This window comes from Miniopterus natalensis, chromosome 12 (genome assembly GCF_054644295.1).
Source record: "Miniopterus natalensis isolate mMinNat1 chromosome 12, mMinNat1.hap1, whole genome shotgun sequence".
Lineage (NCBI taxonomy): Eukaryota > Metazoa > Chordata > Mammalia > Chiroptera > Miniopteridae > Miniopterus > Miniopterus natalensis.
Genome location: NC_142092.1, coordinates 57171183 through 57197291, shown reverse-complemented (window position 1 = coordinate 57197291; position 26109 = coordinate 57171183). Strand labels below are relative to the sequence as shown.

Here is a 26109-nt window from a genome sequence, read left to right as displayed (position 1 = left end):
CTTGAACTGACCAATAAAATAGACAAATCTCTGGCAATTCAACCAAGAGGCAAAGGCAATATTACGTTCGGTCTGCTCTGGTAGAATACAACAGTTGATTTATTTTTTTAAACTCACATTATCACAAGCCACATAATAAAAACAATAAAAAATAAATAATTGTTTCCAGGGAGTAAGAAGCCAAGACAATTTTTCAAGAGAAGAGGAAGAGCTTTTGCCTTATGACATATTCTAACATATTAAAAACCTCGAGGGAGTGAAGGAGGTGGTGTTGGCACCAGGATGGCAGATGAATGGACGAAAAGAAGCCACAAATGGTGGGCCTGAGGATAAGTGAAAAATATGTGTGTAATCAAGAAGACTTTTAAATCAGTGAGGGAAAGAATGAATTAATCGATAAATCGTGTAGAGACAACTGGCTCCCCATCAGTAAAAAGTAAAGTTATTCCTACCTCATACCTTATAGGAAAATAAATTCTAGCTGGATTAAAACTATTGAAAGAATCGCCATACAGGTAAGTGTCTGAAATGGAGATATTCATTCCAAGGATAACATCAAAACCAGAAATCATAATGTTAAAAGAACGTCAGGTGGGATTCCATAAAATTATAAAGTTTTGTATGAAAATTTGAAAGAGCCCATTCACAAAAATTTTTAAAAGAGGTCGAGATCAATGTATTTTAGATACAAATATTAATATAATTTCACTTTACTCATGGACTGATGAGGCATGTGAACAAAGGTATATATCTTAATCTATAAAACTATATTGGGGGAAAAGTATAGAAGGATATACCATGTGAGTTATATCTAGGTGGTGAGTATGTTCATATGTTTTTTTCTTTATCTTTTCCTGTACTTTTAAATCACACTTTTGCAGGGATTATATATTCCTTCCTTTTTTAATCAGCAAAAAATAATACAGCTATTAAAACTGCTTACTGGTCTCATATGTGAGCATTTTTTGGAAATTGTTACATCACACATATTAGATACTAAATACAGCTAAGGATCTTGGAAAGAGAAATCTGAGTTTAATTTGTCCAGGACTTCAAAGAACCTGGCAGTTTCCTAATCACTGGGGTGTGGCAGCTAATATATCAGCATTTCATTCTTTGGTCCCTCGCTGCATTATAGCTTTTGTTCATTTTCCATATATAAAGTCATGATATTCTATTTTGTGGAGTTACTCATGGCATAGCCCTAAATATTATAATTAGCAAGTGTATTAATCAATCATGTGAATATCAAAACTACTGTCTTGCATTCTATTTATCTGCTTTGACACGAGATCAGTGAATCTGCTAAATTATTCACATCTCATTGCATGAGGATGTATCCATGGACTATTTGGTCATGAGAATTATAACTTAATAAATATGAAATCTAATTCTATTGCTTTTCTATTTAATTTAACTTTGCATTGAGAATATTTATTTCCTAGGGAACATGTAGGATTCTGTAAACTGATGATATAAATATTAATTACTGATATATTTCCTAATATTTTCTACTTCAAGGAATGACTAGTAATTACTGTGATATGCCTCCACATGGTCTAAATTTCTGGAGTCCATGAACATGTACTTAAAGAGTCATGTGATGGTGATGATGGTAAACACATGTGATGATGGTGGTTGGCATCAGACAAATTACTCAAAAGAAAACATTTCATTTGAAAAAACAGTGTCCAGGAGAAAGCAAGGTTATGGAGGCAGACAGCCCTGGGGTTGAACCCGGGCACCCACAATTACAGTCTCTAAGCTTGGGAGAAAATTACTTGGTCTCACAAATTAGTTTCCTTGCCTAGAAGACAGGGAGAGTAGTATCAGCTTTGTGGTCATTAATGAGGGGACACATTTAAAGTCCCAAGCAAGTAACAGGCACTCGGGGGGAAAAAAGACTATTATTGAGAGTGGACAAGGCAATGACAAGCCTGCTGCTGCCAGCAGGAAGCTGGCTGAGTCTCCACCAAGAGGCTCACAGAGCATCCGTAACCTCAATGAATTTACTACCATGTGGGAGGGAGGCTGCCAAGCTCGAAGTGGAATGATAGCGGGGAAGGTGACTCACGCTATTCAAGTTCAGTCAACAGGTAACTGATTTGAAGCAGAACATACTCCTTTCTGGTGCCTGAAGTGATCATCTCTCAGTCAGGCATCACCTTCCTTGTATTAAAATAACTCAGCTATCTGGGGGAGGCTGGAGTCAGAACAAAGAGAGGTAGAGTCATGAGGGAGGTTTCACCCGAGTCATGGGGAGGCCGAATGACTCTCCTCGCCTAACAGCAGACCCCACCTCACACTGTATGGAAACCCGGTACCTCCCAGGGCCGGGTCTCTCTCCAGAGTAGTACCCGATACCCCACCTTTGGCACCTCTGGGCTTCCCTTTTTCATTGTTCAAGGCTAGCGATCCACCCTCATTCTGTCTACACGGGTCTTCCCCAGAGAGAGAAAATTATAATACACCGGTCTCCACTTATTAAATTACCATCACTTCCAGTCCTTTCTCCCCCAGATTATGGCACGATCACCATGGTGAATGTCCTAGGCGTTTCCTTAGATAGCCAGAGAAAATGAGAATTTTACCAAGATAACCGTTAAGAACTATCTGAGTCCCTTGTTTCCAAGTCTTGGAGGAATCTCACTGCTTGCCCATGTAATAGTCATTTTTACTGTTGTTTCTGTTGATTGGGTGGATGGATGGATGGATGGATGGATGGATGGATGGATGGATGGATGGATGGATGGAAACAAGGATGGATGGATATGTGGAGGGTGGGGGACGAGGGAGGGAGGGATGAGGGGTGAAGGAAAATGGAAAGGTGGAATATGAACAGGCTGTTGTAGCACTGCACTGACATCAGTCGTCAATGGGTCCTTGGTGTCTCATTTGGCACCAGAATGAGAAGAAGCTGGACGAAAGCAACTTGACCTTCTCACGGGTGCTTATTGCCTGACGTCTGATGGAAGGAAGGGAAAGGCAGAGGATCGCACTGACCTCGGAAAGGAGAGAGGCTGTCTGGTCAAAGCAGCCGCTCATCCTTCAGTCCCCTTGTTAACAAGTTCACCTTCAACTAGGAATTCACCGAGATTTGAGTACATTGTGCTCTTTGTAAGGAGTGAGTTGACCTGTACGCTGGGCCGGAGACCCAGCTCTGTCCTGATTGACCTTGAACAGTTCACCTGGTTTTATTAAATGTTTCTCAGCTCCCCTGTCTGCGAGGATAGGACACTAACTTTAGCCCTCAGTCCTCCCACAGGAATGTTCTAAGGAAAGAGCAATGGCATATGGGACACACTGCGAGCTCCTGCAAAGAAAGGCCATAAATGGATTTACACGAGGAGCAGAGAGAAAGGGCAATATTCTCAGTATCCTGCTGCGGTCCCTCCCTTTAAGCGCATCCCTCTGCTTAAAGTTAATGGCAACGTAAACACGCTAAGCAGATCTGGGTCACGTTGCTATTTGAAATCAGCGGCCAGCTTGCCGAGGATTTACATTTTGAGGACTCATTTAGCACTGTGCTGTCTTCCAGAGGAGAATGGGAAATGCCACCATAAAGGTCCCCCTTGCTCAAAAAAATTCAAATAGCCCAGAGCCAGCAGGGCCCAGCAAGGCAGCCCCACCTTCCCCACCAGCCCTGGAGCCGCAGTTCTGCACGTGCGAGGTCACTGCCGCTGGCGGGGAGCGGGGTCCGCCTGGGAAAGCCGGGGAGCCCGGCAGGCCGGCAGCCGCTCCCGAGGGCCCCTGGAAGGTGCTCAGGCTTATCCCTGCGCCTGCAGGAAGCAATGTTCCGCAACCAGCGGAGCTGTGTGACAGTGACAGAGCTTTCTGCTGGGCTGTAATCAATTACGGTGCTTAAGTGCATGATGTTTTCAAGAAAAATAAATAAATAAACAGCTTGTGCTCCCTCCCCATCCCCGCCCCGCTCTTTAACTCCATGCTTTGGAGACCCAACCAGGTCAACTCATTTAAAGGCTGTCTTTTTGACCAACTGCTTGTTCTCACAGAACACTTTCAAAATTGGTAAAGTAGAGAAAAAAAAAAAAATGAATAGGAAAACCGCAGGGCTGCTTCATCTCACTGCTTTCACCACCCCCCCTTTTCTCCATAGCAAAAAGGAAAGTTGCTAATATATTTTTTTTTAATTTTAAAAAGGAGCATTATGTTAACTATATCTATGGGAACCTGGGAACACACACACGCGGCACCTGTGCACGGGAGACACAGCCCCGGACACTCCCTCGCCCACCGTGTGGAAATTCTCTTCCAGTTTCTATATATAACCACCACATTCACATGCACGCCCCCACCCCCAAACCTGTCCACACGCTCGCTATAATCTCACGCCCGCAGCCCCTGGAACGCTGCAACAATGCCCTGAATTGGAGAAATTCCCAAGAAAAGCCCAGGGCCGGTTTCCCGGCTGCAGGAAGAGCCAGCGCAGCGCGGCAGCCTCTCGCCGGCCCTGCCCAGCTCCCGCAGGGTGAGCCGCGTCTCGTCCTGGCAGAGGCCCCGGGCCGCGTCGCGCTTACCTTGCAGTGCTGCAGCAGCAGGATCTGCTCGTCCAGCTCCTGTCGCTTGCCTTCTATTTCAGTCTGCCTCTTTCTTTTTTCCTTGAAAATAAAGAGAGAGAGGCTGTCAGAGCGGGTGGGTGGTGGCTGCGGGAATTTTGAGGCAGGAAGCAGCAGCAGCGCACATCTGCACAGACACTTGCAGAGATGCCGGGCACACACGCAGTGTCACCTGCCCCTCCGTCTCTGGGTGTGTTGCAAACAGCAGCATTCTCCTAACATGTCTGCTGTGGGCTTGGTGAGTGGGAGCAATTCTCCTCCCTCAGCCAGGCTGCAACAATTTAATCCAGAAGAAAAGGAGGTTTCTGCACACACACACACACACACACACCCCGCAGCATGTTCTGTGCAGTGTTAATTTGGAGACAAAGAATAAAAATGTCTCCATCGAAAACACAGAAGCTGCAAATAGGATAGAATAAAACAGTGGGAATTCTAGGGTACAGTTCTTTCATGGAAATCCTATACACAAATAATACAAGGTAATTTCAAATTTTGTAGGACAAGTCACCCAGTTGGACAGAACAAATGATGCAAACTAGATGGGTGATCTTTATAAACTAGCTGTGTTGGGGGTCGTTTCATGTGGGTGGGGCTTGCTGAGGTTCTGGTAAATATGAACTCTGGGGTTGGTCTGCCTGCATCCAACTCCCAGCTCTACCACTTGCTACCCATAGGACCTCTGGTAAGTTCTTTTACCTCCTGGGTCTAAGTCTTCTCTTGCATAAAGAGGAGACAATAACTGCACCCAAACTATATGGTTGGGGGCAGATATTAAATGAAATAATACATATAAAGGACCTAGAGCAATGCCTGGCACACAGTAAACACTCAATAAATGTTACTTGCTATTATTCTTATTGCCACGTACCATTTCTAGGTAATGCCTAGAAATTGGTTTTAAAGGGATATATTTCCCTTATATTCACAGCATAACCTCTCTACTGGAGTGCACACTTACACTTTTCTTCTCCATACTTTGCAATAAACATCATATGACTGGGTATTTATCCAAAGAAACCCGAAACACTAATTCGAAAAGACATATGCATTCCTATGTTCATTGCAGCATTATTTATAACAGCTAAGATATAGGCACAACCTAAGTGTCCATTGATAGACAAATGGGTAGAGAAGAGATAGTAGTACATATATATACACAATGGAATATTACTCAGCCACAAAAAAGAATAAAACCCTGCCATTTGCAACAACACAGACGGACCTAGAGGGTATTATGCTAAGTAAAGTAAGTCAGACAGACAAAGACAAATACCATATGATTTCACTTATATGTGGAATCTAACGAACAAAATAAACAAACAGAAACAAACTCACAGCTACAGAGAACACTTGATGGTTGCCAGATTGGGGGGGGGGGGTAGGAGGAGTGGGTGAAAAAGGGAAAGGGGTTAAGCTGTGCAAATTGCCAGTTCTAAAAACAATGAGGTAAAGTACAGCACAGGGAATATAGTCAATGATATCGGAACAACTATGTATGGTGTCAGATGGGTACTAGACGTATCAGAGTGATCACTTCATAAGTTATATAAAGGCCTAATCACGATGTTGTACACTTGAAACTAATATAGTATTGTATGTCAACTCTAATTGAAAAATAAAAATTATTTAAAAATAAACATCATACAAATGTGGCATAAGGCTTCCCCTTATGCCAGCTTATTTGTTCAATGTTTTCCTTCCAAAGTGCACAGGGTAGGGTTTACTGAGACACCTACTGCATGAATTATCCTACCTTACTCACATATGCAGGGAGCAGCTTGTTAGACCAGACATAACGGCATTTTACAATACAACAGCCAACTCCTGGAGAAGGCAGTAATACAGAAAGCTGGCTGCTGTCCTCTGGGTTAGCAGAAGCTTTTATTTTATGCAGTTGCTATGTTTCTGGGGATGTGCTCACACTGCTGCTATTCAAATCCACATAGTAATATTTCATGTTATAACCAAGTTCTTCTGTGCAATGTACAGACCTTAAGAAATATCTCATAATATTTCTGGGACATGACATCCAAGTCAGGGACATAACCTCCTTGCCAAAGTGAGCCCGAGAATGTTTTAGAAACTTACCCCTTACCAAAGAACTCCAGTTAATGGCGCATCACTGATTCTGTTTAATCCCAGAGTATGCCCAAGAACATACAATATAAGACAATAGATGGGAAAAGTGAGGCTCAGTGAGGATAGTCCAGCTATCCAGCAACTCGGAGTTACCACACAAAAAAGCAAGGGCCTCCAGAGCCAGCCACCATCTCTACAGCCTAGGATTTCTCAAGAGCAGGTTTACTGGACTTTATCATCCATTCCCATCGACTATCAAGATAGGAATGGTACAGGCCCAAGATATAGCCTGTCAAGGAATACAGGATGCTGGTGACTCAGATGTTAACTGAGCGCTGTGTGTTTGCTATAGACTGAATATTTGTATCCTGCCCAAAATTCATATGTTTGAAACCTAAACCCCAATGTGATGGTATTAGGAGGTGGGGCCTTTGGGAAGTGATTAGGGCATGCCATGGAGCTCTCATGAATGGGATTAGTGCCCTTCTAAAAGAGACCACAGAGAGCTCTTTTTGTCCCTTCCTCCATGTGGGGGCACAGCAAAAAGACACCATCTATGAACCGGGAAGCCAGCCCAAAACAGACACTGAATCTGCTGGCGCCTTGATCTTGGACTTCCCAGCCTCCAGATCTGTGAGAAATAAATAGCATAGCCACCCAGTCTATGCTATTTTGTTATAGAAGCCTGAATAGACTAAGTGTTCTGATTACACTACTGTCATTTGCTGGTCATATGCAAACCTTTCCTAGGCTATCCCACCTCTGTGCCTGTGCTCGTAGAGAAAGTCGTCATTCCACAGTTGGCCCCATCATATTGGTGAACCATGCCTTCCACAGAAGAAATATTACCAGATGTTTTGGGCAGTGAATCTTTACATGCTAGAGCAGTAGACTCAATGATGGTCACTGGGAATAGATACAATCACGAAAAATGCAGGTTTAAGTTAGTTCTTTAAGAATGGATACAAATCAGGTAGATACAGATTAATGGACAGTGCATTCCAGGCAAAGACAACTATGTGAGCAAGGGCAGAAATGTACTTCATATTCCAGGGACAGTGAGCAGGGAAATATAACTGGGGTGCAGGGCTTGCCTGTAGGAGTAGAGACCAATGATTCAAAAGACTGGCCAGGACTAGAACACCGAGGGCCTTGGATGTCAGGCCAAGAAGTTGGGGTTTTAGTGTATGGACAATGGAATGTCATCATAGGGTTCTAAGCAAGAGAGTGATGTAATGAAATGGCATTTTCTTTTTTTTTTCTTTTTTTAATATATCTTTATTGATTTCAGAGAGAGGAAAGGAGAGGGAGAGAGAGAGACAGAAACATCAATGATGAAAGAGTCATTGATCAAGCCCACAACCTGGCCATGTGCCCTGACCGGGAATCGAACCCTGATCGCCTGGATCCTAGGTCGACACTCAACTGCTGAGCCACACCCGGCCAGGCGAAATGGCATTTTAGAAACATTAATCTGGCACTGGTGTGTAGGACAGATTAATAGGAGTTGGAATACTTTTTCTTTAAAGGGCCAAATAGTAAACATTTTAGGTTTTCTGGGAAATATAGCCTCTATTGCAACTTCTCAACTGCAGTGAGAAAGCCCCACAACCAGCTTCCAACTGTTCGTATCCAGCCCTTCAGACTCAACCCTTGTAGTCATCACCCCAGCCATCCCTCCTGCCTTACTCTCACATCCGTTCCTTCTGTGTTCCTCATCTTAGTGATGACTACTCAAGTCAGGAATCTTAGTTGTCGCCGGAACTCCACTTTCTGGAAAGATCAAGTCCTTTGATTCTGTTTGTCATTTTCCACATCTTCTGCTTCCCCACCATACCCTTTATTACTACCCCAATACTCTCTCCTTCATCTCCCCGCCTGCGCATGCAGGCTAGTCTACATCAGTATCTCTAACACTCTGTAGCAGTTAGCTGCTTATACCCCATTTCCACCTGGATTACTGCAGTGGTTTCTCACTAGTCTCCCTGCTTCTGGGTCTAGGCTCTGAGCAAGTCACCTTCCACATTGCTGTCATATATTCTAAAATATCCAAACTTTGTCTAAAATACCAGAATGTCTCCCATTGCCTACAGTGAAAAGAGCGAATTCCTTAGCCTAGCCAATGAGGCTCTTCTCTATCTCACAGCTTCGTCCCGAGCCCTGACACCCCCTAACCATATGCTCCAACCTCAACAAACCATTTGTAGTTTCCTAATCTACAAGGCTGGCTCATGCCTTCTTGGTTTTGTTTGTTTGTGTGATTTAAAAAAAAATAAAAACTGATTTCAGAGAGACGAAGGGAGAGAGAGATAGAAACATCAATGATGAGAGAGTCATTGATTGGCTGCCTCCTGCACACCCCGCACTGGGGATTGAGCCACATGCCAGCCATGTGCCCTGACCAGGAATCGAACCGAGATCTCCTGGATCATAGGTCGACGCTCAACCGCTGAGCCACGCCAGCCAGGCTGCCTTCTTGGTTCTGCTCTTACTGCTTCCTCTGACAAAAATGGATTTCCCTCACTGCTTCATCTCACATAAAATTAGTTTTCTTTCACAACATAGCTTAAATATCAATGAAGCTAGACTGATCATCTGTCCAGTCTCCCTTCTCTCGGAGAACTCACCTACCCTCACTGTCAATGGCACGGTGGGAAGCCAGCCATAGTCACATACAGCCGAGCTCATCCCTGCCACCAGGACTTGCGTGTGACACAGGTTAGGCCAATCATACTCACTGCAGTACAGATTGGTCTATGGGGTGACTAAATGACCCAAGCAGGACCAACACGAGACAGTTCTAGGGAAAGACACATGAATACTGGGAGAGAATAGCTCCCCTTCCACTGAGGATAAGCTGAGATGATGTACATCTGAATGGCAATTTCCCCCAAACACACTGAAGCAAGGCATCCATGTTGGAGAAAGGTCAACATGCAGAGAAAAGCAGAGCTGAAAGTCAGAGAAAGAAGGACCCTAAAGACATTGTTTGAGTCCTAGATCTAGTTATGCGTCAAGCCAAAACCACCTCTGGGCTTCCTAAATTATACACACTAATAAATCTCCCTTGAGTGTTGCTTCTGTCACTTGCAACTCAAAGAGTCCTGGCAAATACAGCAACCCCTTCTGCTCCTCCAAAGAGAACGCATCACTCTCTCCTCGTGTCCCCTCATAGGCTATGGATCTTTCTACACCAGCACCTTGAGCACTTCAGCACTTTATACACCGAACTGTTTGCACATATTCTTGCTCTTCCAAGCTATGGGCTCCCTGAGGACGAGAACCTTGGCCGATGCATCTCTAAAGCCTAGAGTGTTGCATGTTGAAGAAGGTGACAGACAGGAAAGTCCCTCCAGAAAGTCCCTCTGACTGGGATACTTGCTCTCCTCCGCTCACGTTTCTGCTTGTCCGTACCCCTCACTCAAGCGCATTACGTCCATGAGTGTGCACTCACGATTTCAATGGCAGTAAAATATATCACTGGAAACACATGAGCCGTCAGTCTACAAAGCCAGGAGTGTCTTTCTGCGGAAGACATTAGCCCATACGGAATGGACCGTGATTGCTACGCATATAAGAAAACTGCTGAAGCTGATTCTGAGAAAGAAACATGGAAAACGCATCCTGGGGAGGAGATCTGGGGGAAGTGGAAATTCCAGAGAAAACGTAATGAGCTGACAGTAGCAAACCGTGCAGGGAAAATGTGCCTCGAGAGACATCTGAAATGAAGTAATCTCAGTCCATTAGGAAGATTTCCAGACCCCTCCACTCTCTGGGAGGCCTAGCGAGTCACTTTCGCTGCCTTTCTGTAAGTTATATGTTTTCCTGGCAAGTGTTTTCTGGAAGTATTGCGACACCGCGAAGCTGCAAACTTAGTGCAGTAGGGAGCCTGAGCAGAGAGTGGAGCTCACTGGTCAAAGGTGGTTAGTTTGATGGGATGGCAAGTGTTACAAGTCGTCAAGAAGCCACTGATCATTTTTAACATCTTGGTGTATTTCCTTCTAGTATTCCTGTGAATGTGGCTACCGATGCGTTTTCTCTTTTACAAAAATTGTTATTATACATTTATGTGTGCACTGATTTTAAATTTATTCAACATTTTTTGTATCATTAAATATTATTTAAAAACAAACAGAAAAACTGGCTAAGAAGCCTATGTCCACCGTGTGCACATCAGGCAGAAACCCTCTTCTCTCCTGCGGGCTCTGCTGCAACCCAGGCACAGGAAAATGCAAGGGGGGGGCGGGGAGGGGTCCCAGCTGCATCTGTGAGGAGCCTGGAGAAAGAGGCCAGGGCAGGGAGAAGCAGAGATACAGTGTTTCCTTTCCTCTGCGAGGCCCATTCTGACTTGAGCTGGTCCCTAGAGCCCCAGGGCACAGCAGTGGGAAGGAACCAGAAGACCTTCTCAGGCACTGTTGCCATCAAAATACCCCAGCATTTAGAAGAAAAGGGAAAAAAATGAAAATATGTTAAAATTTGAATGTTGCCATCTTCCCTCCAGCTATGGCTAGAGAGAAAGAATTTTGCTTTGACACCTCCCATTGTGAGCTAAAGGGAGCTCTGTGTCATTCCCCCTCATGCAGGCCAGCTGGTTCCTTGACTTTCACAACGCAGAATCAGAGAAAGGGGCAGAGTGCTGAAAATCTGCACGAGCCAGACTGTTTTAAATAGCCTGTGCTTGGAAAGGGCAAGGGGGCTATGGCAGAGGGGGCGGGGGGAGCAAAGATTGAGAAAAGGAGAGACAGGATGGAGAAGAGAGAACCAAAAGGACTCGGGACAGTTCTGAGGCTTAAGAGTTTAAAAATAAAGGACTGGGAATATTAAGACCAGAAAATCTGGGAGAGAGAACTTAAGATGTTTCATTGTGGCCTCTAAAATGAATCCCCTCTGCCGTTCTCCAAGAGTCCAGCAAGGATACTGGGCTTTTGCCTTCTAGACTACGTTTCTTTGAGCATGACTTCATGCTGAAACTGGATCACTAGGGTACCAGGTTTTACATAGGTTGCTCTAAGAAGTAAGGTGACATTCTGAGAATTAAATTATGGAAAATCAACCTGCAGATGGGGACACAACGAGCTTTTCCTATTAAGGAATCAGAATGTGATCTCAGCCATGGTTGGATTATAATTACCTTTTTCATGCTGCTGCAGAACCAATGCTATTTAAATATCCGAGGAAAGAAAAGGGCAGTGGTCTGTCTGGAACCTGAGAAGCCGAGTGATCAACCATAAAATGATCAAGGAGGTGCCCACTCGGCCTTGCCCAATTGCCTGTCCAGCTAACTTGAACACTGAGTTTGCTTGGCGGACACATCGTTACTAGAGACCGGTTATCTGATCTCAGTGGCATTAGATATTAAAATTCTCTCCTGGCTCTGACTTCAAGGTCACCCACCAGTCATGATTCTAATTATATTCCGACTTCCCAAGTTGTTAGTTAAATGGAGAGATAATACTTTTTAAGCCCCCTGCAATGTCCATCCAACTGTAAGCGAATAAAATGCCACTCGGGTTTGCCGATGAGGACATTGAGAGCTAAGGGGGTTTGTGATTTTCTGATCCCACAAAACTGAGGAGCAGAACCTGCAGTCAGCTTAAAAGGCTTGATCGAAAGGACAAGTAAACTAGATTTCCTATCATCACACTGTTCGTCCTAGTCATTCACCCATTCAACCCACATCACCACCATGTGAAGTAGAGAATTCCACGGTTCTGTTCATTCCTCATTGCAGCATTTCCATTTAGGGAACTTCTCTTTGATTCAACTGGTTACTTGGCCTTGAACTTACCATCTATTAGTAAAAGAGGGAACTGCCTGCTTTGTTTGTTTGTAACAAATGATAAAGTCAAGAGAAAGAATTTTAAACAGGAAAAAAAGACATTGATTAGTTCAGATTCGCTACTGGGTTTTGAAAGAATCCTTTAATACTTAAAATTTTAAGAAACATCATAGTTCAGGTGCAAAGTTGTTAATAATTACATGGAACTGTTACCATAGCTAGCCTATTAGCAACAACTCTGATGCCTGACACAGTAGAGTTTCAGTTTAAGGTCTTCTGTAGATACTTTATGGTCCATATGGTTTATAGCTTAGATCTATATTTAAGGTCTACCCACAGTGTTCCTCTTTAAATAATTGTTTAACCATATAGCTATATTTTTGCTTTAACGTTCATGACATCAAATTCTTTGCTGGGCAACTTTCTCTGAAGGCCAAGAAGGACAGTGGTTTGATATAGGCCTAATGAGAAAGTGAGACCTGTTCCTTCATTATCATATTGATAACCCACTGTGGTGACAAAGGTGAGCTGTACAGGTCAATGATACAGAGCTCTGAGGAAGCCCCACATGCCAGAAACAATACAGTTAAGTTCACCTGCAGAACCTCCTATCGCCACTCTAAACCTACTGCATAATTCCCACCATGAAGCCACAGGAACATTGAACTAGGAGTCAGGAGACCTGGCTTCACGTAGAAGTTCTGCCACTAACCCCTGGGTGACTTAGACAAGCCCCTTGTTGTTCCTGGGCCGTAGGTTCCCCACGTGTGAAATGGGGTTGGGCCAGCTTCACGCTAAGATCCCCCAGTTCTTAGAAGAACTGTTACTTCTTGTTTTAGACGGTCGCAAATGCACTTACTCGTCTACAAGCGATGTGGCACCAGCGGACACTTACATAGCACTTACTATGTGTGCCAGGCAAGGTTCTGGTTTAATCTTTCCAACGACCCACAAAGTTAGGGCCTATCCCTATCCCCATTTTACAGAGGAGAAAACTGAGGCGCATGGAGATAAAGAGCTAAGGTCAGATGGCTAGTAAGTGTCAGACAAAATCGGAACCCAGCACAAACATGGAAATAGAAATGTCTTAAGGTGCTACTGTGAACTTGAAAGGAAGTACAACAAAAATGGAAACCAGCACATCTCCTCATGGAGTCCAAATACCCATCAGGTGTTTCTTTGGACCTGGTATGAAGTTTTGAGTTTAGGATTTCAACGAGGTAACTGCAATTTACTCCTGGAAACAAAGTTCTGTTCTGCAGTGGTTGAACCTAAAAATATCAACGATGGTGGTGGTAAAAAAAATGACAATAATAATAATAATGGCAACTAAGTTTCTTGACTACTAGCTATGTGTCAGGCACTATTCTAAGGATTCCTCCTCCATTTTTAATTTAATCTCAGGATGCTTCAAGGTAGGTACCTTTAACATCCCTGATTTTATGGATGAGACTAGCTAAGGCTTGGTGAGGGTGAGTAAACATGTTCAAGGTCCTGAGCCAGGGAGCAGCAAAGCAGGGGCTGCAATCCAGACAGCCTGGCTCCAGAGCACTTTATCATGAACAGAGACATGTTTCGGCTACTAACATTTGTTTAGCTGAACTCCACAAGGGACCCATGAAACGTAGTGCCCTGCCACCTTCACGCGTGCCAAAACCTTCACAGAACAAATGAGATGTTGAAAATGCAAAACACTCTGATGTCAAACCCTCGGCCCCCAAACAGAAGGCCTCTTACAAAACCTGGGAGCGTTTCCCAATCTCAAGCAGAAAGAGGCCGAGCCTGGGTTGAAGCTTTCGGCAATGCCTGGTGAACCGATGCATTTATTTATTTCAGTCTCTGTGCGAGGCATGTCCAGGGGATCGAATGATCTCATGAGGAGAGCCCATGCGAAATATTTCTCTCCCACTTGGACTTTTCATCCGAGAGGGATGACTGCAAATGAGGGGGCAGCTTGGAACACTCTCCACTTACTATGTTGGGCTCATGAGTGGAGAACTCTAAACCCGGGGCTTCTAGATCTCAGAATGTATCTCCCCAAAATTAGGTGCCAGGAAGAGGGAGGGGCAGAGGAATCCACGGCAGTGTGAGGGTCCAATCCCAGGAAGACCTGCAAGGCCTGGAGGAAATGTCGATGGGCAGGAGGCAGGAATGGACACTGTGTGGGCCTCACATGAGCGGCTCTCCCACGGGCTCCTTGCCGGTCTCAGAGCAGCAGCCCACGGAACAGCAGAGGGCCTGGGTGTAACTGGACAGAGCAGTGATCGTTGGAAAGACAAAGCAAAAGAGTGCACCAGCATAGAAAGAGAACATGATGTGGGCATTGTGTGACTGCAAAGGAAGGCAAACTCCAAGAAATCAGCGTAATTCCAAACAGAAATGGACACGCCTTTTCTGACTTCTGCCAATCATGTTTTTGTTTGTTTCCTTGATGCCAATATGTGGTGAATATCTGTATCTATATCTATGTATCAATGTCTACCAGAAAGGTATAAAGAAGGAAATACAAATAAATAGTCCAGATAAATACAGCATTTAAATAAATATAAATCAAACTAATAAGCACACAGGGTAAGAAAATTCAAACAATACACAAGAGTAAAAGGAACAGCTTTTCACCCTTCACCCCACCCCATCAATTCCTTTAGGTTTTGCATGTATCCTACATAGGAAAAAATATAAATATACCAACATATATGCATGGAGATCTTTTATTCTTTACATGAAAGGGATTATACCATGTACTTCCTGCTTTTCAGCTCACTCTCTTCTCACTTAGTGATGTATCTCTGAGATTTTTCTGTCCCAGCACATGGAGTCCCACCTCCTCTGTAACTGCTGCCTGGTAGCTCACAGATGTACCTTAATTTATTTTGGAGCCTGCTGCTGAAAGATTATTTAGCTGGTTCCCAGTGTTTTATTTGCTGTTATAAATGAAGCTGCAATGAATCTTCCTCTATATACACATTAGATGTACTTCCGTCACTACACCCATAGGTAAATTTCCAGCAATAAACCGCCAAGTCGAAGGATTTGAACATTTAAAACTTTAATAGGGCCAAATTGTCCTCCCCCAAAACATCTTCTCTGTGTTTTAAATTATTGAAATCTGAGTTAAAAATAAGACTCCAGCAACTAATAAGAGTTTTGACAGATTTCCCCTTATTAGCCATATCCTAAGTGACCCAGGGGGATTTTAAATGAGAGAAAATATCTACCACTTTGTTAATAACTGTGAGCTATTCTTAAAACATACTCAGGTAATTACTGTTACTCAGGTTAAAAAATGATGGTTTGCTACCTTATGAACAAAAGGGTATTTTAACTCCATCAGTTTCCTAGGAGGAATCGAATTTGCACCTCTCTTCCTTGTACTGTTAACGTTAGAATTAGTCACATTGCCAAGTTGTGCCCATTCGTCCATCATGAAAGAGTGCTTATGCCTTCTCCAGCGGCTGTCATTCCACATGACATAAAGTACAAAACTTTCCACCTCCCAAACTAATGTCTAGGTGGACTCAGGTAATGTGAAAAATGGAAACGTGAGAAAATGCAGTGATTCATTTTAGGATCAGAAATGACTTTAAAAACAGAAAGCATAGAAAGAAACCACAAAGTAAAAAACTGATAAACTTCATTAGATAAAACTTAAAACTTTGTGTGTTTTTTATGGTGCCAACTAAACACACAACAACTCAAAGACAAGTGCAGATCAGGGAAAAAGTATTTGCCAATGAATATGTCAAAAGCCTAAGACCTTAAGAAAATAGAGAGTTCTTACAAAACAATATAATTTGTAAATAAATATACCAACATTTAAATATAGAAAAAAGAACAAAATATAGGGGAAATGTTCAACATTATTAATAATCAAAGAAATGCACTGAGATGTCATTTCCATCTATGATGTGTGGTTCCCCCCCCACACACACACACAGTATATTTTAAAATATCATGTGTTCTGTATTGGGGAGGGTGTGAGAAAAAAGAGCCTCTCTTTTGTCTCTGTCAGAATTATACATCAGAACCACCTTTCTGGAAGGCTATTTCAAATGTTTTTATTGAGTATATCATAAAGAACTTATCCAGAAAAAATTATCTTTGTTATGTTCAAAGATTTTTGTAAAGAATATCCAATACAGAGATATATGCAATACACACAGAAATTCAAACAGCCAATGACTGGCTAAATAAGGTGGCACCTTAGGAACCATCCAATGACTTCCCTTTTCACTTGGAATAAAATCAAAGCAAGCCCATCCATGATCCATTGCCTTTCTTTCTCTTGGCCTCATCTCAACCTCTCCCCCCCACTCCCACTCCAGCCACACTGCCTTTAACCAGAGATCTGCCGTGGGAGAGGCTCGGAGGGCAGGCAGGTGGGGACTCACGCTAAGTCTGGCTCAGAATATAGAGGTATTTCACTTTCCTTTGCCCAATATGTGTGTGTGTATTTTCCTCGGGAACCCTCCTGAGTTATGGCTGCACTCTGGGGCAGGATTCTAGATTTCTACTAGTACCATGTAATTGGTACCCTGATCTAACTATTTCTAGCATCTGGCTTCCAGTCTCATCCAGTTCTTCACATGCATGAGCCAGCTGGATGCCTCCACACCTTGTCCTTAACTCTCCCTACACTCAGCAACCCTAGATGACCATTAAGATCACCTGAGGAACGTTCAAAAGTACCAAGCCCAGGCCCCACCTCCAGAGACTTTGGTCTCATTGGTCTGGGCACTGGAGGCTGTAAATGCCCGCAGGTAGCCTGAACGCCAGCCAAGGTGGAAAATCGTTGCTGGGCATGTGGTGGTCTCATGGTCCAGGCTGATAAACATTTCCTGCTGCTTAAGCTGGTTTGAGCTCTTTCTTCATTGGTGTGAAATAAGCTATTTGGTTAAATTTTGTTAGAAGACGGCACTGAGTCAGTTACTTTGCTAGGTTAGCAGTAAAGTCTTACTCTCCTGGCTCTTCCAAGTCTGGGTTTCAGCCACAGGTTGATGGGGATTTGGATATAAAGTCTTGTAGGGCTTGTACCGAGCATTTGGCTGCTAGGAGTGAACGCTGCTTTTTCCCCATAGTATTTATCGCCCTTACCAGCTGCTGTCTCACTTCTCTTTCCCTCCTGGGAGACCCCCTCTCTATGATTAGGTTAGATTACTATTTCCCACCCTAGGACATGGGTGTTAGCCATGGGGGCCAAGGTGGGGGTTGAATATGGAATCACAGAAAATACCTCAAGTGCAGGTGAAGCTGAATCTGGCTTTGATCTAAGGCACACAAGTTTTGTGCTTTAAAAAGCTGTTTAAGTGCCTCATTGCTGCACTAAATTTCAAAATTCAGGAAGACAATAGTTAAGAAAAAGATCATCTCTGAGAAAGGGTTTCCTCTATGCAGCCTCCAGCAAGAACACCTATGAGTGCTGAGAAAGAGCCATAGAGGGACCTGAGTGGGTCCTCAACCAGCTTTGACTCACAGGCAATGGATTTCATGGATCCCTCCAAAGCCTCACAGGGCTCCCTCTGAGGTCTCATTGGAGACTGATGACACCCTGAGACAAGGAGAGAAAATCAGTTCTAGTGAGGGCCTGTGAGACCCACAGATCTCTCTGAACTGGCTCAGCCTCCTGGGGCTCACCCCACACACAGTGAGCAAGGGGACCTGTTCCACCCCTCTCCTTTATCCTGGCACTTCCCATGGTCCTATCAGCACTTCTTTCAGGCAAGATCTTGATCAGGGTGAAGACTGAAGAACCCGTGCTGATCTATGGTAAAGGTCTAAGTTAACGAAAAGTCTTTCTAAAAAGTGCAAGAAAGGGAAATCAGAAAGTTGGCAAATGGCATCCCTAGTATTACAGGCATCTACTTCTCATTTGCATTCTTGACATGGGAAAGCAACCAACTTGCAAAAGGAAAGCACTATCCAAGAAACAAACAAAATTGCACTAAGTGATGCCAAATAGTTATTTTTAATGGGGAAGGTATCTGTCTGCAAATCCCCAGCTGGATACCTTCTGAAATGTCTGCTCATTTTGAGATGTCTGCCTTCCTAAAGTGTTATTTAACTTACGCCAGCCCAGAGGGGCCCTGCACTCGATTTCTGGAAGATTCCTGCCTTCAAGCAGAAGACTGAAAGTGCCATAGGTGATACCTAAACCTGGGGCTTCGTGTTTGTTAGGGAACAAAGGGCTTCGTGAAAACTCTGAGGGATCTCTCTCTCCCTGTCTTTCCTCCCTCTCCCTCTCTTTTTTTATAAGAAGTCCATGTTCTATCCTATATCCTATAGCCTCTACCCTCTAGTGTGGGGGTTGGCAAACCTGATCTGTAAAGAAACACAGTAAATAATTTTGGCTTCACAATCTCTGTCTCAAGGACTCACCTCTGCCCTTGCAACACAAAAACAACTGCAGACAATACTTGAGCAAATGGGGGTGGCTGTGCCCCATCTGGCCCGCGGGCTGTAGTCTGCAGACCCCCGACTATACCACAGCATCACGACTCAGTGACAGAGGGGAAGGGGCCGAGAAGTACAGACTGGCAGTTACAAAACAGTCACGGGGATGTAAAGTACAGCCCAGGGAATAGAGTCAATAATATTGGTGCCAGGTGGGTACTGGAAATACCGAGGGGAACACTTTGGAAAGTATATGCTTGTCTAACCACCATGCTGTACACCTGAAACTAATATAAAATAATACTGAGTGTAAACTGTAATTGAAAAATTAAATTTAAAAAAAAAAGGAAGAAGGACTCCACCTCCTGAGACATGCTACTGACACAGGCTCCAGTGGAGTGTTGGCGGTGGTGGTGCTGGGTGGGCACGCGTGGGTTCGTCTGGGAAGAACACAGGCGGAAACACTAAGTCTCATGAGCCTTGAGTTGGCACAGACCCTATTTCCTAGAGGGAAGGAGAAGGGGAAGGCGAAGCGGGGAGATTCTCACTGAGTGTCGCATGCACCCGGCACATCAGATGTGATTTAGGGGTCACAACGCCAAGAAAAAGGTTGCGTTGTCCCCACTTTGTGGAGGAAGGAACTAAGGCCCAGACAGATGGGTGGAGTGCCAAGGCATAGAGGGGGGAAGGCGGCACTGGTGTTTGAATCCAGCTCCGTCGGGCTCTGAGCCGGGCTTTCCCCCCATGCCAAGGCTTTCCTATGAGGGGGGCCCAGGCCTGGCGCCTTCTCCCTTCTAACACCCGCGTCCTACATTACAAAGCTTGGGGAGGGCCGGCCCACAGAGGAGACTCAGACAAGAAAGAACCACATGGCCTGAGATTTCTCATACGACGCTGAACCTTCACCAAGGTGGCTGCCCACCCTCAAGGGCCTTTTAGAAAGACCTGAGTAGCAGCCGTGACACCCATCTGTCACTTCTCTTCCTCTAGAGGCAGGTCCCTATCATGGTAGGCCCTAATCTGGGTGCCAGGAGCTTCCCTCCTGGCCTGAATCTGGGGACATGCCCCTTCCACCCTGGACTCCTCCTTTGCTTCTCTAGCCAACCTCCGCTCCCATTTCTGTGCAGGACCTCAGAGAGATCGGGGGAGAGGGAGGACCTGCTGTCCCCTGAGCTGCCACTCTCTCCTTCCCATTCTTCAGATCTCAGCTCGAAGGTCGCCACCCCGATCCACCCAACCCACAGTAATCACCCCGTCCCTACGTGCAGCCCTCCCTACCACGTTAATGGGTTCCCTGTATTTTCTTCCCAGGTTATTACCAGAACCTGAAACTGCCCAGTTTATACGTTAACTGGTTTGTATCAGTCCCCTCTCTTTAGGACGGAACTCCCCGAGTCAGAGACCTGGTTGTCCTGATTACAGCCTGAATGCCTAAAATGGTGTCTGGTGCGTGGCAGACAATAAATAAATGAGTGAGTGAGTGAGTGAGTGAACACTTACCCACACCCAGTAAGTTCTGTTTCCAGCAAAGACACCAGCCCACTGAAGCCTGAGCACATAGGATTCTGCATGATCGCAAAAAGCATTTAGGTGAGTGGGTTTTCTTCCTCCCCTTGGGACTGTGCAGCAGGAGCCACCCAGAAAACACTGACTACACACTTCTCCTGCTCACTCGGGCCTCTAGCAATTACACCGAGAGGCAGGGCGAAATTAACACAGTCTAACCCATAAACCCTGAAAATCCCTGAACCTAGTTAATGAGCAATTTTTAGCAAGTCAAGCACTTTCTGTGGCCGCCTCAAGCCATCTGGGAAAGCAACTGCTCTCTCCTAAACCGTGGGGTGTCTTCACTCCAGCCCTACGCCACTGCCCAGGAGACAGCCATTAGCTAAACGACCAACTATTCTCTTGGCATCGACACAACACATGGTAACAAACAAAGCCAGAGTCTGTGGCCAGCAGCTCCTAGACTTGCCTTTTAGATCAGTGCTCCAGGGGACCTCTTTGTTTCCTTTTGGGAGCACCACGAAGGGATAAAGCAGAGGGATCCTCAAATGTACCTGCTAAAAGGAGGCAGGTGGAAACGGCCTTGCCTGAGAGGAGCATTTAAGGTGTAAACTGATCATTCTGAAATCCACCCTCCATCTCCATGCTGGACCTCAGGAAGCCCTCCTACCAACGCACACAACCTTCCTGACATTTGACACTGCGAGATAAGACTACTGCCTGTGACAAAGGGTTTCCCCGCCAAGGTGAGGGTGTGTCGCCTGTGGGTGGCGTGGGCTTCCCTCTCGCCTGCAGCCCGGTGAAGTCCCAGGTGGGGTTGGATGCCCGGCTGCCTGGATCATGCAGCAGGCGGGCTGGCGGCGGTCGGTACACAGCACCACGCAGGGTGGGCTTCAAAGCCTTAGCCCGTGTACAACCACACGCAGGCACCAGTGCAGGTACGTGTGGCCAGGAACATACGCACAGCAGGTTGGCTTTTCCATTTTTAGATACACTTTTTGTTTATAATAATTTTAGGTATATAAAGATGTTGCAAAGATAGTGCGGAAAATCAGCATATAACCTTTACCCACCCGGCTTCCCCTAATGTTAACATCTTGCAGAACCATGTGCTTTTGTCAAAACTAAGACGTGAACATTGATACGATGCTATTAACTAAACTATAGTCTCCTTGGATTTTACTATTTTTTTTCCACTAATGTCCCTTCTGTATTCCAAAATCTAATCCAGGAGACCACATGGCATTTAGGGTGTTTCTGTTTAACGATTTAGGGTGGTACCTCCCCTCAGTTCCTTACAAAACGGGTTTTAGAAATAGAGTAAATGGCTCTGGGGCCAATGAGACACTCGGATTCCTCCCTTCCATCTTTAGTTTACTTTCCTTTAGTAAAATCACTGAAGCTCGCTGAGTCTCAGTTTGCTAATGTGTAAATGAAGCCAGTAGCAGAACTCGCTTCACGTGACTGCTATGAACATTAAATTAACTAATCCTAGAAAAGGGCTTAGCCAAGGGCTGGGCACACTAGCGCTCAGTAAGCGGTAGCTACTGTAATCCACTCTAGGCAATAAGAGGGGCAACTGTACCCCATGTTCAGATTCACCGATAAACGGTCAGAAGCCAGTTTGAGGACTAGACCCCAAATCTAAAAAAATGTAGTTTTCGTGGACAACCAACCAAAGAGTTGGGTGTGGTTCTTGGGGCAGGAACTACAGGTTTGAATCTTGGCTGTCTGGTGGTTGGATTCCAGGGCTGTGACAACTGAGCAGTGGTGACAGAAGAGGGCCACTAACCGGCAGCCAGCTGTCCTCATTCTGGCTCCGACGCGTCTGCCGCTCAGCCTGGACGCCTGGAACAGGCCACGCCGAGGGTAGTGGCCAGTTAGCTACAGATGCGCCTCATCCCAGAAATCAAACCAACCCCTCTTTCCATCAGCAAGTTTTGCTTAAGTACCTCGACTCCACTCCAAGGGGAAAGAGACTGGAATCAACATTTATCCAGCGTGTCCTGTGTGCCAGGCCCTGCACAGATATTATACACAGTGGCCTTCAGTTATTTTTCACATGCCTTTATCTGTAAAATATTTTGAGTACATACGATCTATGTATATACAAATAATAGATAAGCGTGATATACACGCCGCACTGAGCTGCCCTGTGTGCGTTACAGGACACGCACATAGGGGCGATTAAAGCAGATAATCTGTAGATGAAACAAGCAATATGTTGAATCAATTAAAAATTAATAAGTGCTAAGGAGAGTAGATGTAAATCTTTAGTTCAAAGAGTCTTCTCGATAATTGTAAACTTCTTAGAGCCAACTTCTTACCAGATATGATGAGCCTTTGCTTTTACATCTTACTGAAGCTGATTAAAAACAACAACAAACTCCTTTCCCAGAGAAGTGTTAGCTCTGCCGTTGTTTGGTTTGCGCGGACCCTTTTAGTATCGGCTTTTAACTCGTGGTTTCTGTGTAAAAACCGTTTCAAGCCACATCTTCGGTTTGGAGGGTTTGCTAAGTTTAAAGTAGATGCTGTGCCCTGTGAGCCCACGCCACATTGCCCTAAAACACCAAGTGCTGACCAGAGGGGGGCCAGAGCTGCCCTCTCCAGTTCTGCAAGTTCCCTCTTTTCTCTGAGGACATGCCCAGCATAGGGGACTGCCAGGGTTGATCCATATGTTAAATACTAGTAAAGCTTAATTTCTTATTAAGTACAAAAGAAATAGAAATGCTAAATTTTCTACCCATATCCCCATGGAATGGCCTGTATACCCCCAGGGGCATTCGTCTCTCTTTCGATTCCATTGTCTCATTGCTCTGAATGGCCCCAGCAGCCCTGTCAGGTGGGTGGATAAAGTCGCCTGTTTCACATATGAATGGGAAACGGAGGCCCAGAGAATCTGTGCTTGTCTCAGGTCATCCAGTGGGTGAATTTCAAAGTGGGGTTTAAACCCAGGTCTCTTTTTCTTTCACCCTCTCCTTCTGTCCCTCCACCTCTGCCAATGTGTCACCTCTCCTCTTCTCACCTGCTGGGCTGCTGACATTAAATGCCAGCTCGCAAGTGGCCACAGTCTGAGCAGTGGAAGCAGACAGACAGACAACACGTAAGGGCTAAGCAATCTAAGCAGAGACCCCTCTTAACATTAAGTAGAAAGTGTTTGTGTAAGAAGTGCTGCTCACTTTTGAAGAATTTGAGACTTGGGGGAATCAGACTGAATCCTAAAATGAATAGTAAGAGATTAATCTAGCCTGGAACAGCGGTCCAGGGTCCTAGCTCTGGCTTTGGACAGCCTGATTGTGAATCCCAGCTCTCCCCTTCCCGGCTGTCCAACCTGGCAGCCGAGCCTCAGTTTCCCCAACCATAGAAGGCTAAAAACATCGCCTGGTATGAGGATTGAACAGGTCCTTCTTAGCATGCAATACAGTGGCTGGTAACACTCAGTGAACAGAAGCTGTCACCCCACGTGGTGACCCCAGGCAGAATTACGACAGTCGGGGCTCGGGCCAGCCACTTTCCACTCCAAGACCCCCAGCACCTCACAGCACAAAGGGTCAGCCTCAGCCTCTCTACAGCTTTACACTGTTAGGCAGGAAAGGGATTAATCCAGCCCTGGAGACTGAAGACAGAAAGTTCCAAAGAGCTAATTACTGACTTCAACTGAGCCCCTGGTGCGAGATTTACATCCCAGTACATGCTGATTGTAAATCCTCATATTTACTTACTAAGGCCACTCTGCTAAGACCCTCGTCTGCACATCACCAGGAAGAAATAAAACTATTTTCCTTTATAGAAAAAATATAAGCGTGATCCCAACTGGGTTTTTCCCTGTTACAAAATGGCTCTTCTTGCCCGTTGATTGATTTAGGTTAACTCATTTGCTTGTTAAAATATATACATTTCATACACTGTCAAACAACAGTTCTAAGAAAGTAGGGCCCTGGAGGATAGCTGGTCACTTAAGGAGGGAGCAGAGCTATAGGCTGAGTGAGAAAGGGCTGCACTGGACAGAGGCCCTGTACCCGGGGAGCATCAACCCACCAGGGGCATTTAGAAATGTATGGTGGCATTCGTTTTTCTAGATTGTCACAATGGCTGGGGGCACAGTTGGCATTTAGTGTTGGGAAGATGGAGATGCTAAATCCCCTGTGATGTGTAGGGCAGCCCCACACGATGAATACTTGTCCCAACTTGTATACCAATAACTCCCGGAATGAGTCATGCTTGGAACATTCCTTGCTACTCAGGTCTTCAAACCATGTTAGCCACAGACCAGAAGCTGACCTGTGGGCAGGCCTCGGGGGCCAGGGGGGCCGGGGCCAGCTCTTCTTTCACCATCATGGTGAGCGCTGTCATTACACATGGAAGCCCTCCTGCCGGGTCTCCTCCACTGGGCTGTGAGCTCCCCGTCAGCTCCCTCCATGCTGAATCCGTCTGGGTAAGCTCCAGGCCCACTGTGGTGCCTACCATATAGTACGTGCTTGGTAAATGGCTCGAAACTTGATTTGAAAAGGTGAGTCCATTTGTCTTTAGTGGAATGGGCTGGTTTGTGAATAGAGAGCACCTGCCCCAAGGACACAGGTGCTACAGGGATGGAAGGAACCCAAGGGCTTAGGGCTTAGATATCAAAGTGCCATAGACTAACCTCGTGCATCAAAATGCAAGTTGCCCTCCCAGGGATGGGGCTCAGATGTAGACAAACTCTTAGCATTTGAGAATCACAACAAAACTGTTCCAATCATCTGTGACTGCAGAGTGGTTTTGTTGGAATAAAGGAACTTTTAGTCTTGTGAGAGCTCTCAGTCACTACTGCCGAGGGGTTTTCTGGATCAGAAATCTGTTTCTGTGAAAGTCTTTTAAGATGTCTCTGGGTTTTTCCACTGAGGCATGGAAATTAAATTAGAAATTAGATTTCTAGGGACATTTTTCTTAACTGTAAAACAACGTTTCTTTTGAAAGTGGCATCGGCTTCGGGTCATTGTTAGGCAGGAAAGAGGGATTAATGCAGCCCTGGAGACAGAAGAAGGAAATTTCCAAAGAGCTAATTACTGGCTTCAGCTGAGCCCCGAGTGCGAGCCCAGCACTGTGCTAGGTACTGACACAGACGTCTCATTCACTCCTCACACAGTGTCCTTGGGAAGTGGGCATGGTGACCACCAGCCCCATTTTACAGGGTGAAACTTTAAGTAGCTCAGCCACATTCACACACTGGTGACTGAACCGGGATTCAAACCCAGTCAGTGACACTTGCAGAACCTCGAGCCTGGAGCACTTCTGGCCCCTTCTATGCAGCCAAAACCGCCCCACAGAAGCACATTCTGCACTGGTCCCCACGAGAGGGCCGGGGTCTCGCTTCTGTACGCACCGAGTCCCTTCCACTTGCTCAGCCCTGCCCCTTAACGAGGCTCTCCCTTACCTCTGTGTCTGAGTGGAAGTGGAGTGTTGGGATTGGAATGAAATAGAAAGCATCTGTCGGTATCCCCCCCAAAGGAAATATTTACACCCTGGATGGTTGGTTGGCTTCCAGTCTGTGACTTTAAAATTTGTAAGGCTCTACTGCTTGAAAATAATTGGCTTTTTAAATTTCACTGACAGCTCAAGCCACCCCAAACGAGAATGTGTTAGATCATTTTCTCTACCAAGAACAAAAAAAGACTAATTCTGCAACCAAAAAGATAGAGTTTTCTACTGACTTAGGCAGTTAGCTGGCTCATCAGAGCAAAGCACAATAAAGCTCAGTATTTTCCAATGATTCTCAAGAAATGCCGGGCATATCAA

The 26109-nt window shown here is 45.2% G+C and overlaps 1 protein-coding gene across 2 annotated transcripts in view; it reads right to left on the bottom strand.

The window, feature by feature from the left end:
• Window positions 1–26109, bottom strand: part of PALM2AKAP2 (PALM2 and AKAP2 fusion) — a 112074-nt gene that overhangs the window by 49793 nt on the left and 36172 nt on the right. For both annotated transcript variants that reach the window (XM_087822817.1, XM_087822818.1), the window contains exon 2: window positions 4539–4619. In XM_087822817.1, coding sequence (XP_087678943.1) covers window positions 4539–4619 — 81 coding nt within the window. The remainder of the gene's footprint in view (window positions 1–4538; window positions 4620–26109) is intronic.